The sequence below is a fragment of the Lathyrus oleraceus genome, chromosome 7, assembly GCF_024323335.1.
Source record: "Lathyrus oleraceus cultivar Zhongwan6 chromosome 7, CAAS_Psat_ZW6_1.0, whole genome shotgun sequence".
NCBI classification, from domain to species: domain Eukaryota; kingdom Viridiplantae; phylum Streptophyta; class Magnoliopsida; order Fabales; family Fabaceae; genus Lathyrus; species Lathyrus oleraceus.
In genome coordinates this window covers 491895650-491909143 of record NC_066585.1, presented here as the reverse complement: position 1 = coordinate 491909143, position 13494 = coordinate 491895650, and the positions used below count along the sequence as shown (strand labels likewise).

The 13494-nt window shown below is 33.0% G+C and overlaps 1 protein-coding gene across 1 annotated transcript; it reads right to left on the bottom strand.

The window, feature by feature from the left end:
- Nucleotides 1-1706: 1706 nt before the first annotated feature.
- Nucleotides 1707-10745, bottom strand: LOC127100578 (E3 UFM1-protein ligase 1 homolog). The gene is made up of 20 exons (XM_051037807.1): nt 10385-10745; nt 9935-10246; nt 9569-9835; nt 9193-9240; nt 8956-9021; nt 8719-8822; nt 7964-8057; nt 7831-7887; nt 6855-7296; nt 6617-6771; nt 6425-6490; nt 6277-6345; nt 6102-6194; nt 5691-5756; nt 5461-5507; nt 5302-5365; nt 3402-3479; nt 3244-3306; nt 2399-2488; nt 1707-2013 (listed from the first exon to the last, which is right to left on the bottom strand). The coding sequence occupies exons 1-20, from the start codon at nt 10556-10558 to the stop codon at nt 1912-1914; spliced, it is 2457 nt and encodes an 818-aa protein (XP_050893764.1). The 5' UTR covers nt 10559-10745; the 3' UTR covers nt 1707-1911.
- Between the last annotated feature and the right edge of the window lie 2749 nt (nt 10746-13494).

Genomic DNA, 13494 nt, shown 5'->3' with positions numbered 1-13494 from the left:
GTCCCTCAACCGTTACAAGACTCGTTTGGTTGCCTTAGAAAACAAGCACGAGTATGAAATTGATTATGATGAGACATTTGCACTGGTTTCCAAAACGATAATTGTTCGCACGGTCATCTTTATAGCTGCTTCTAATGGGTAGTTTCTTCATCAAATGGAATGAAAAGTGCATTTTTTCATGGTGACCTGACATAAGATATTTATATGACTCCACCTTAAGGCTTATTCTCTTCATCTAAAGGTGTGTGCACGCTCAAACGCTCCTTATATGGTTTGAAACAAACACCTAGGCACAGTATGAGAAATTCCGCTTCACTCTACTTGGGTTCTCCTTTACTCAGAGTCAGTATGATTCCTCTTTATTTATTCATAGCACATATGCAGATATTATTTTGCTTCTTTTGTATGTTGATGATATGTTTATTAATGGTTCTGATAATGCTTCTATTCAGTGACTTAAGCAACAGTTACATACCTCATTTCACATGAAAGATATTGGTAATCTACATTATTTTCTTGGTCTTGAGGTTCATTCTACGTTCAAGGGAGCCTTCTTTCATCAACACAAGTATGCCAGAAATTTGATTTCTATGGTTGGTCTCGAATCAGCTAATCCAATGCATACCCCTCTTGAGGTTAATGTTAAATATCATCGTGATGATGGTGATCTTTTGCCTTATCCTTTATTGTATCGACAACTTCCGGGTAGCCTTAATTACTTGACTATTACTCATCCTAGCATATCTTTTGATGTTCAGTAAGTAAGTCAGTTCATGTATTCTCTTCGGCAACTTCATTTGGTAGTGGTCTGTTGTATAATTCTCTATTTGAAAGGAACCTCTCATCGTGATCTATTTTTTTCCACTAGAATAGCTCTCAAATTGAGTGTTTATAGTAATGTCGATTAGGTAGGGTGCCCCGACACTCTTCGATCTCTCACTGGTTGATGCATATTTCTTGGTTCTTCGTTGATCTTATGGAAAAGTAAAAGGCAAGCAAGAGTCTATAAATCCTCTCTTGAATCTGAGTATTGCGCAATGTATGTTGCTTGCTCGAGAATTATTTGGCTATGTGGTCTTTTTGACTTATTACTGAACATGGATTTTCTCAAACATAATCTACATCACTTTATATCGGCAATACAAGTATCATCCAGATTGTTGCAAAATCAATCTTTCATGAATGCACTAAACATATCAAAGTCGATTGTCATTCACCTTACCTCAATACTCAGTTCCAGATTGCACATATTCTTATCAAAGTTATTTCACGCCCACCCCATCAATTTCTTACTAGCAAATTGATCTTTATTAATCAAGTGCATCAATCTTTATTAATCAATTGCATCAATTTGAAGGGATGTTAATAGGTGTTAATTAAGAGTTGATGTTATCCATTGTAAATTATTTACTTTTTTATAATAGGTTAAATTAAACAATAAAATATTTGTCATTATAATTTATAATTACTTATGTGATTATATATAGTATAATATGCAATAGAGAAAGACATCAAGTCCATTTTCATGACAATTAAAAGACAAAATCTAATTAAACCACCTTCTTCTTCTTCTTCTTCTTATTATTATTATTATTATTATTATTATTATTATTATTATTATTATTATTATTATTAATATTATTATTATTACTATTATTATTACTATTATTATTATTACTATTATTATTATTATAAACTCAACCATCTATAGCAAAATATAAGTTCTAAAATAGTCCCAATATTTTTTTTGTTAATTCGACAATTTTTGTTAAAAGACAAATTTCATGGAACAAAAATTCAGAAATTATTTTTATACAAGTTGTATAGTCTAAACTAACATAAAATTCGTCCATCCTAACAAATTACAGTACAGGCTCTCCATTCAGGTGGCAGATTTGACTTGAAAAATACTTATGACCGTGAGGCGCTCGAAACCAAGCTTTTGAGAGCCGGCATTTGGCTCTCAAGAAGCTCTCTTTTACTCAGAATTATATCCGATGCACCACTGTCTTCCTGCACAAAATGGAAAAGAAGAAAAAAAATTAGTTTGCAATCTACACATTGAATTGGGCGGGATATTTCACAAATATATCACACTCAGAAATATCACATGCTCATTTTTAAAATAGTTAATGCAAAATGTTCATGAAATTCGGAATTATTTTCTAACTATTCAACAAAGACATTGGAAAAAATTGCTCCAGAAACTTTACTTAGAATGAGCTTGCCAATTGATGGTACCAAATGTAAAACAGAATCCAAGTCTTACTGGGTAATTTAGACGGTTTAGAACATAAGTCTGATCAGTTTGATATCTTAGAGGGGAATGATCAAAATTCTGTGAGATCAACCATAATAACATGTATAAATGAACCGTGCATGAATAGAAACTACTCACATCAACAGGAGCAGCTGATAGTGTTAAAAGAGTAACGGCAGCAGCTTGATAATCAGCTAAAATCTTGCAAGCTGTCTCATCAAGCTTATCCTAACAAATAAAACATGTGAACCAAAATTAGGGAAAAGTTACAAAAGATTTTATTTTACAATATTTTATGGATATTTGACTTTTTTTACTGGTACCTTACAAACCCCCCATTAGCTACTTTAGGTTCCCTAAGATATTAATTCGTTCAGCTTTTGATAAAACATAAGTTAAATATATTTACATTATAGCTAAATATAGAAAGAGTATTCATTGTTCTTGCAGAATCCATGAGAACTATTTTTCCTTGGGTGCCAGATGTCAGATTATTGTCAAAGCTAGTGCAAAAATGGGCCTTAAATATTCATATTGCCTGTGATGTATTGTGTATGGCAGTATAGGTGTTAGCAATTATCTTCCAACAAAATTAGTGTAAGAAAGATAATAGCTTTTACCAGTAAATTTGAGAATGTAAAACCCTAGATGGTTAAATGATAATGAACAACAGTTTTGCATTAAACAACCATTCAAGTGTAACATGGAATTGATTAGATTGTGCTCTGATAAAGTTGTTATGATCTCTGAGATATTGAACAGCAAAACAAGAAACCACATATAATGTCCATATCTTAGCTAAATATTACCAGCAAATAGTATTTTAATTACAAGTGCAATGTGGCATCACTGTTTATTTAAGGGTTCAACTATGTTTTTTAGTACTTCGTGTAAGTTGCTATACAAATACTTGTTTTGATTTGTGCAATTACTATTATTTCAGTTATGTCTTGATGCATACTAAACAAACGGAAAGAACATACCGCCAATTGAGAAATAGCAACAGAAATGGCCCTTCCTGGAGCCTGTAGAGCTTTATGGTGAACCTGTTAATACAAATATCAATCGATGTTAATGAAGGGAATAAGAGTTTCTTTTTTTTGTTGAGGTGAGGGGGAACTGGGAAGTAGCATCAAGTTACCTGGACATAGAGTAAAGACACAACTTTCGGCAGAAGTGATACAGGGTCCGTCTCAGCCGAAACTTGAGATGTCAATTCCTGATGATAACAATGATAGAAGACGCAGTTTAAGATCATCCAAATTGCAGAGTATCATTGCAAAAACAAACAAATAGAAGTATCATTGCAAAAACAAACAAAAATTCAATGCAAAATGAACTGGGCTGCTAATATTAGGGAGAATTACAATTTAAGCAATCTTGACAAATATCTTATATAACATACTGAAATTGAAAAGAATATCAAATAAATGTTCAATAATGGTGCCTTGCAAACCAAAGTCACATGAAATATAGTTCCTAAGCCAGTGGGAAAATATCTTATTGTTGCCTATGGGTATTTACAATTGAAGTTGGTACATGTGACTCTATTCACTTATTAAAGCCATAGGGACCAAATAGTACACTCAAATCTTTTGCTTGAATGATATATTTTCTCGAGCCCGCTGTTTGGCTCTTCCTAGCCATGGCTGCTATTAAAACATTGGCCTCAATACAATTGGGACATAAAGAAAGTCCTCTCCAATGGTAATTTAGAAGTTTACATGGATTAACTACCTGGATTTATTGCTAGGTGAGATTTGGGTTGGGGTGCAAGCAGTACAAAACATTGTATGGTCTGAAATAATCATATTGGTTTGTCAATGGCTGCTTCACCATAGTTTTTCAGGACGTTGCAATAAACAAGAACTAAATATAGGACATTATTGGAGGTTACTTTGAAAGTTGAAATGTCCCATTATAACAACCACCAAAACAAAAGCTTTCACACACTAGCTGGGGTTTGCTACATCTATCTATCTATATATCATGGTAATGAGATTAAATATCTCCTTAGTAAATTCATTGATTCTATCTGACTCTAACTGCAATACTGTTGTTCAAAGACATAGATACATTCGAATAGCATTTACAAAATGGTTACTAAACAAAGATAGCGAGCATGTGTAAATTTGTGCTTATATAGATGCCGGTTGGGAAGCAAATTTATCTCATTTAAAAGCTCTATTTAGGCCATGACATTGTTTACTTTGGAGGAAATATAATGTTGTGGAAAAGAAACAAACAGTTGCCAAATCAAGTGCAAAAGTTGAGTATCAAACCTATGAACTGCTGCTCTAACAATTTAAACAACTATGAATTGCAACCAATGAAACTCGTGTGGCAACCATGTTGCACTATATATATCTTGAAATCCTATTTTTCCTAAAATATATTGAGATTGATTACCATGTTGCACCAGAGAAAATTCAATTGCGAGAGATCATAACAATATCCACATTATATTTGTCAACTTGCATACGCTGAGGTCTTTAGAGGTCACCAGGCCAGCTATATAAGTGACAAGCTATAACAAGTGATTTCCAGCTCCGCAGAGAGTGTAAGAATATCTTAGATAATTAAGCTACTGTTGCACGTGTGTGTCGTAGAAACAATTAGGAGCAATCTTAGGAACTAGTGTAGGATAGAAAACTGAATATCTTGAAAATCATTGTAATTAACACTGACATACATGTATATAGGAGAGGATGTAAACAGAAAATGGTCTAACAGTAGATAAGGCCCAATAAGAGGGCATAAGGGAGCAGCAAGATTAGAGGAAAATAGAAAAATCATTGGCTGGGGAAAAGGGTTGTCGGTGCATGTGGTATCAAGCCAGTTGTTCATTTGCGTCGTTGTGGTATGGAATTGTCTATTTTATTGGCAGTACTGTTTTCGTAGAACAGATTCGGTGGAAGAAGCTGAGCTTCGTCATTATTTGAGTGGAATTGGTTTGTCTTATAATAATTGTAAAAGAACTAATTCTGGAGTATTTCTTGTCATTCTAAAGTTATACCAAACTTATAGTTTCAGTACATTACCTTACGATATGAATGTAGAAGTGTTCTTTCTAGTTTCTTGTCAAGCTTTTTCAAAGGCAACCCGCTGGAAAAATTAATCACAAGAGGTTTCACGTCAAGACAGAAGCTTTGGTAAAAGCAACTCTATAAGTACTACTAACAAAAAAGACACGTTATTACCTCTCTTCTGTCACAGCTCTGAATGAAGACATGAATGTTTCCACCCTCTATTGTATTGAATATTGAATATTCAAATATTAGTTGCAGCATTCAAAAATCAAACAGAAAATAAGTTTCAAGTTATAACAAGATATTTCCAGCCAACCAGCTGCAATTGTGAACTGATAAGTGATTGAGAGAACCTATACAATAAGCCCTAACCATAATGTTTCAAAAATAAAAATGCTAACCTTTCCTTCTAATGCTTCTACAACAGCCAGAGCCTTATTTGCAAGAGCTCCTGGAAAACTCTTGGACTACAAAAGAAAATAACAATAAATGCAATATTTGAGGTCCTTTTATGTGTTCCACTAAAGAAGATAGTTTACAAATATCTAAGATTCTATATACTAAAAGCATCAGAACAGAAAAGCACAACTTTCCAAGTAATGCAATATTGAAAACATAATATAGCTATTATTCACATTTGAAGTAGAATTAAACTTCATTGTATCATAGAATTCATGGCATCTTAAGATTGATAGTATCTTGTGAAATTATGTTTGCTTTGATTAAACTTGTAAAATTTATTCATTCTGATTCTGATTATAGACATCATTATGCAGAGTATTATCAGTTCATATTTTCCTCTCAAGTCTTACAATTGCAGCTCTATCTCCAGGACTAAACGAAATAGACTCAGAATTTGGAGATTCCTGCACTTCTACTCCGTTCTTTAATTTGTTGTGCTCATCCTGCAAAAGGATGAACCCATAGTGTTTTTAGATCTTAGTAAACCTCAAGAAATATCAAAAGAATAACTGCTGTATACAATACCAAGTCATGAAGAAGCATGTCAACCATAGGAGCTGCTACTGTCCTTAGTAAATGCCTATGCAAAACAACCTGGGCATCAAAGAAACATTAACTTACTCTTGTTTCAACAGTGAAATAACATCTTCAAATATCAATTAACTTGACTTACAGAAGTTGATTGATCATCTTCAAACAATTCTAAGGCTTTCTCATACAGTTGCATGTTTAAGAAAGACTGCCAAAAAACAAATCACACAAGGACATGTTCAGATAAGTATCCTCTAAGGAAAGATAAAAAATGTTACAAACATGTACACAGTGAACGAAGAAAGTACAAAAAGATACTACATAGCAGTCAAACCTCATCAAGCTTTTTCTGCAAATTATCAAGCAATTGTTTCATTCTTTCTGCATTGTCTTTAAACAATGCCTTCCTTTTCTCCGTCCAAGTATTGATTATTGTAGGCCTTAACTTGTTAGCCAAAGGCCTAAGAATCGTTTCAGGATCATCAATACCTATCAATTTATAGCACATAACTTAAGAAATTCGATAAAATGCATATGCAGAAAGAGTATCTCCAAAGTCATATTTAGCAGACCTTGTTCTTCAAAATCAGGAATCAAGGCTGTAATCTTCTCCATGATCCATTCTTCTGAGGGACTACTGAGATTATCCTCTTTCATTTTAAGTGATTCTTTCCTAGAACCTTGCTTTGAATCTGATGTTTGTGAAGATGTATCCTTACCCCTTCGCTGGCTTTTCTTAGATTTGGTAGAAGTATGCTCTTGGTTATCAGCACCACTTTCAGATTGATTTGCTAATGTATTTCCAGTGGCTTTCCCTCTTTTCTTCTTTGGCCCTTTATCAGCATGCTTGTTGGAACCACCGTCACTTGCCATTTCACTGGACTCACTCAACCTGCTTGAATCATACCCTGCTTTTACTTCATTGGCTATTGGTAAATCACCAGGTTTTACAGTGCCCAAAGACCTTGAAACAGCTAAGGTCTCTAATTCTTTCACTGTACGATCGCAAATGTCCTAGTAGATGGGGGACAGGAACATTTAGACATTAAGAAACCAGTGATATAAAACGAAGAAGAAAAGTTACAGATAGACATTTTCTATTCAACGGTAACTTCATTCATGGCTGTTGGCTCTTAAGTAACAAAAGAGAGAAGATAAAGAAGCCAAAATCCGGATGCAGTGAGGATATAAATTATAGGAAAAAAATCTTGAGTCCAGCAGGATGCACACATATTAATCACACATCTAATACAACCCTTCTGAACAATACATGACACTGCAGTCATTTTATATTATCACTTTTTTTTGGAGTTCCTACTGTTGGAACGGTTAGTTGGTGACCATGGGATGGGAGTAAATTGATGTGCCATTGTTTGTTCTCATTGACTATACTCGCGGAAAAAATATGTTTATTAAATCTTCTAAACTAATATTTAAACAAGGCCTTATTAGTTGCATTTGCACCACATAATCAGTGACATGGCTTGTAGAATTAACTCATTTATCTTGCTTGAGATCTATATGACTACAATAAATTCCACAACAAACCTTCATAAAGCTGCTGCTCAATACATAGAAGTCCCCAAATATATGCGCTTTGTTAGACTGCAAAAAAAAAAAAGGTTTATCAACTTGTGAATCAACAAAGCGAAGCGCAAATTAATAAGGTAGCTAGTATCACCTTAAGGGCCAATTGTACAGATTGACAGAGGAACAACATTTTAGATGCATCTTGAGGTGTAAAAGATGGGGGCAATAAGGAAAGAGAATCGCTCCTGCAACATCATTATGTCAGTAAGGATTTGATGCATTGAAAAAATATCCAACGTGTAACTAACTACAACTTTTGTAAATAATGTAAAGAGGTCGCTTGCACTACATGTGTGTGTGTGCGCGTTTGTGTGTTTTGTAAACAATGTAAAGAGATCCCTTGCATCACGTGTGTGCGTGAGTGCATGTGACAGAGAGAGCATAGAAGAGAAAGGAGAACGCGATCAGCCATTATCATCCAGTTGCCATAATCATTATCCATATGAAGAAAGTAACTTTAAAATAACAAGGAAACAGCTAGCACATTAAAGACCCCTTAATGTGACTCATGTGAGTATTAGGTATTGACTAATGTTGAGAAAGAGCTAGCACGTAAAAGCTTATCTATGAGCATGTTTTGTAGTCTAATTTGGACTTTTTCCCTGTGCAAACAACTAGGTGATGCAGAAGTAGGAATAAGAGGGAAACAAAAGGAAGAGAAAAAACAACATGATTACAAGTCAATAATTATCCATGACAATAATTCAAGTTCTTTGGATTGTGCTTTATAACTTCAGTGAGGATAATAAATCAAGGTATTGAACCTGATTAACTTACCAACGTAGAAAGGGGTAAAACAGAAACAGAAACTGGGGATTGGGGTGGGGGTTAAGCTAAGTCCCTTACCAGCTGCCACGTTCTAAAGCATCCTCGGTAGCAGCATCTAGCATCTCAATCATTGATGGGTGAACAAATGTTGTAACAAGAGGTTTGCCTTCAGGATATCTGGACTAAATTAGATTGTGCAAACTTAGGCTTCATTATGAAAACATTTAGTACAAAGCATTTATTTCACAAATATCTATTTATGATCCAAATGGTTATTATTTGGAAATAGAATCAACATAAGAACAACTTAGTTACCTGCAAGAATTGAACGGGCTGGGGAATTCCAAGTTTTTGCAGAACGTCATAGCTGATAAAAGAATTCTAAAGCATACAAACGCATCACAACATGAATGGAGCAGTTCAGTAAACAAGTACATTCAAACAAAACCTATAAAGTTATCTAGTTCAAGCCAATGGATCATATGTTATGACTAGGCAAAATGTTTGGCATCTTAACCAAAAGAGAAAGACAAGAGAAGAGAGAGTTCATACTTGTGAAAAGAATGAATCCACAGATTCCTTTTGAGCAACAGCAAATACCTATATGTAACATAAAAACACAATAAACAACTTCAAATAATTGATATCGGAACTAAGTTAATGGCATCAATGCATATGCCACGACAGTTGACTACTGCCACTGCCCCCTATAGACACTATCAGTAAGAGTATTATAAAGTAATAAATTAGCGGTGGATTATAGCAAAAGAATTTGGAATTATCCCAATTGTTTTCAATCAAACAATTAAACAATAAATATGTATAACAAGAAGTGAACAGCTCCAAATGCCTAAATCAAATATGAAAACCATAAAATTCAGGCATCAATTTAATAAATATTGAATCTATGTTAAATCATGTCACTCACAGCTGGTGTCCAATGCACTCCAGCACGAACAGACCCTGAAATTTCACCTCTCTTCACAAGTCCATTAAACAAAGACTGGAAGAAAGATCCATCAACAGCAACACCACTGGCTCCATCCATTTCTTGCAGTAAATTCTGCAACGAGCTCCATAACACTGTCAAATTTGTTGGAACTGTAATACCCCTAGCAGCACCTCGAACCATGGCACTAACACGAGCAACATAGGCAGGAGTATACAACTGCCCACCTTCAAGCCTTCCCTTCACCTATTTTCAAAACCAGCATTCATCAAATCACAATTTTCACTTACCATTCCAAAAACATATCCAAATCAACACAAAAACAAAACAAACAAATAAACTCACTATAGTTCCAAGGCGCGGCTCCAACACGGAAGCAATCAAATCCAAACCAACATTCAATTGCGCTGCGAGTTCTGTCAAAGCAATCTGACTACATTCTTGAAGCCTCTCGTTAATCTCTTCAGCAATTGAATCCCAGTAAGCTTCAGTAATTATTTCCCCTTGAGTCAACATCAATTCTCCGTGATCAGTTATAATATTCTGAGACAATTTCTCAACATAGTACAAATCAACTCCAGTAACATCAGCAAGATCAATCACAGAAATTCGCCCTAATCTCTTCACCTCAGTCACCATCTCATTTCTCAGTTGATCCTAACAGTATGATCGACGGAATAAACAAACACTTGATTAAGATCAATTAAAACACAGTGAATTAGGTTAAGAGTAAGAAAATATCATCGATAATCAAGAATCAAAAAGAAGAAAAAAAAGACGAAGCAAAGAGCGTACGAGAGTGATGTACTCTTTGCCAGAAGCAGTGTGAAGAAGCTCGAAATCGATGATTTGAAGTTGCTGCAGTTTCTGGACTAATTCGACGACGTTTCGATCCGATAATCGGATACTGGACTTCGCTTGTTGAGCGAACTCGAACTGTCTCTGCAACTCGAGCAATTCATCATCCATGTTTCGATCTTCAAGGACGCGAAGAAATTTGCAATGTGTTTAGGTTTTGATCTTTCGCGATTTCAAATACAGTTGCGTGTTTCGATGATCCCTGAAAATGATGTGTCGTTCTTCAGTTTTCGTGACTAGTACTGAGCGATGCGTTTTTCAGCAGTTTCTTCACCCTCTATTGTTTGTTGTTGAATAAGAAGATAAAAATTTCTGAAAAGTATATCATTTTTATTAATTTAATGTATTAAAATTGGTTTTTTACATTTTTTAACCATGTTTTACCTTTTGATATAACTTTTTAAAAAAATAATTTAAAGAAAAAAACTTTTTATAAAAATTTATTTAAAGTTTTTAAAAAGGATTAATGAATCTTTTCATTTTTTAACTTAATTTAAAATTTTACCCATTAACTAAATGTTATTATTTAATTATTTTTATTAAATTTTGAGAAAAAAATTTAAATTATGCATATTTGACAATTTAGTTGATATAAAGTGATCTAACATGATTTTTTTTGTTTATTTCAAAATTATTATTATTTAAAAAATAGTAAAAACAAGTAACAACTTAATTCAGAATATAAGAACAAACATTTAAAAAATAGTTTTTTGTTTTTAATATAGAGAATAAAAATGGATTTTGATTCTTTTGAAACAATGGTCGTCGTTAAATAAGGTATCGCATTTTCTATAACTCAAAGTTTCAAATCTACATTTTCTTTTCATGGAAGAAGACATTCATGAGATAGATTTGTGAAGGTGAAGGATTGTTGGTGGTGAAATTTGTTTCAGATTGTTGGTTCAAAAGGTTGAGTTTCTTGAATTTGTTCTAGTTTTTTCGAAAAATGAAATAACACAATTGAATTTGGAGGTGAAAATGGTTGTTATTGTTCTTGGGTGTTGTTGTTGGAATTTGAAGGTGAAAAGGAAGAGGAAGATCGAAACATGGATAATGAATTGTTAGTCACTAGTACTGAAATAGTGATGCGTTTTTCGGCCGTTTCTTCACCCTCTATTATTTGTTGTTGAATAAGAAGTTGAAAAATTCTGAAAAGTATATCATTTTTATTTTTTTATATTTTTTTAACCATGTTTTACCTTTTGATATAATATTTTCAAAAAATAATTTTTTTTAAAACTTTTAATAAAAATTATTTAAAGTTTTTAAAAAGGATTAATGAATCTTTTCATTTCTTAACTTAATCTAAAGTTTTACCCATTAACTAAATGTTATTATTTAATCATTTTTATTAAATTTTGAAAGAAAAAAATTTAATCGTGCATAATTGACAATTTAGTTGATATAAAGTGATCTGAGATGATTTATTTTGTTTATTTTAAAATTATTATTATTTAAAAAATAGTAAAAACAAGTAACAACTTAATTTAGAATATAAGAACAAACATTTAAAAAATAGTTTTTTATTTTTAATATAGAGAATAAAAATGGATTTTGATTCTTTTGAAACAATGGACGTCGTTAAATGAGGTATCACATTTTCTATAACTCAAAGTTTCAAATCTACATTTTCTTTTCATGGAAGAAGACATTCATGAGATAGATTTGTGAAGGTGAAGGATTGTTGGTGGTGAAATTTGTTTCAGATTGTTGGTTCAAAAGGTTGAGTTTCTTGAGTTTGTGCTAAAGGGACTTTTTTTAACGAGCATGATCAGTTCTAGTTTTTTCGAAAAATGAAATAACACAATTGAATTTGGAGGTGAAAATGGTTGTTATTGTTCTTGGGTGTTGTTGTTGGGATTTGAAGGTGAAAAGGAAGAGGAAGATGAAGATGTTTATGACTTTATGTCATGTAAATATCTTTGAAGGAGATGAAGAAGATGAAGCTTTAACAAGAAAAAGATGTTTATGACTTTTGTTGTTTGGATTTGTTGGAATTTGGTCCCTTTATTTTCAATTAAAAAATGTATTCCTCCATTTTAAAATCTAATTTTTTCGACTCTAAATTTGGTTTTTCTCGAGATTTTAATCTCCTTTCTAATTTAAGATCAAAATTTGAGGACATGGCAGTTGAATGGATGATGTGCCACATAATCGAACACGTGTCTTCACGGATATTAGAACATCAAACTTACCACTAAGCCAAAAATATTTAGATGACATTTTATGGAAGTAGAAATATATATTTTATAGATACATTATCATAATATCACATGATTACTTTTCAACTATCAGGTGATATTTGTTTACCAGTGTTTTTGGTAAACAGTCACTTAGTTTTGAATAGTTACTTGCAGGACCAAACTAAAAAACCATAAGATCTTTTTGTGCATATTTCTCAAAAGAGCAATTGCTCGACAAATACTATAAAATAAAACTGAAGTTTAATGCAAAAAGTAAAAAGAATGAGCAAAGAAATTAGTGGTTTCAACTGTGTCGAAATCCCAAGTAAATTGGAAAAGTAATGACTTTGAGACGAAGCAAATGAAAAAGAAAAGGTACTTCAATTAAGTAAAGAAACGATGGTGTACATAATCATACATTTTCTCACAAACTTGTTTCTCGCATTGACTTGGGTACTTTGAGTTCTATAGAGTTTTTGTAATGATATTGCCACCAAATTTCTAATGCTAGAACCATTATATATAGTAATATGAAAATAACTGTCTACAACGACTATTTCCCTACTTTGTGACATGTAATCTCCTATGAAGTTTCCAATCTTCCATCGAGTTCCCATGTGTCTTCGACGTTCAGATAAGATTAAAAAAGCGTTATTCAACCTAATCCTTTTACTCCGCTTTAACTGTCACAACTAATGACTTAACTTGTCGAATCCTGAGAAAAACAATCTCAACGTTTAGAAAAATGCTAAGTTAAAACTCAACGCCAAATGTGTTAAACTCGACATTTTATGGTCGAACGTTGAGGTTGTCGCACATGTCACCATGTGTCCTCATTTTCACTAAGTATTATCTTAGTGTCAT

Bases quoted from the DNA above. Each gene is read 5' to 3' on its own strand.
- LOC127100578 (XM_051037807.1), bottom strand. From the start codon at position 10,558: ATGGATGATGAATTGCTCGAGTTGCAGAGACAGTTCGAGTTCGCTCAA. The intron at 7,297-7,830 runs GTTTGTTGTGGA...CCCATCTACTAG, and splicing joins TGAGCAGCAGCTTTATGAAG to GACATTTGCGATCGTACAGT. The intron at 6,346-6,424 runs GTAAGTCAAGTT...TTTGATGCCCAG, and splicing joins AAGATGATCAATCAACTTCT to GTTGTTTTGCATAGGCATTT.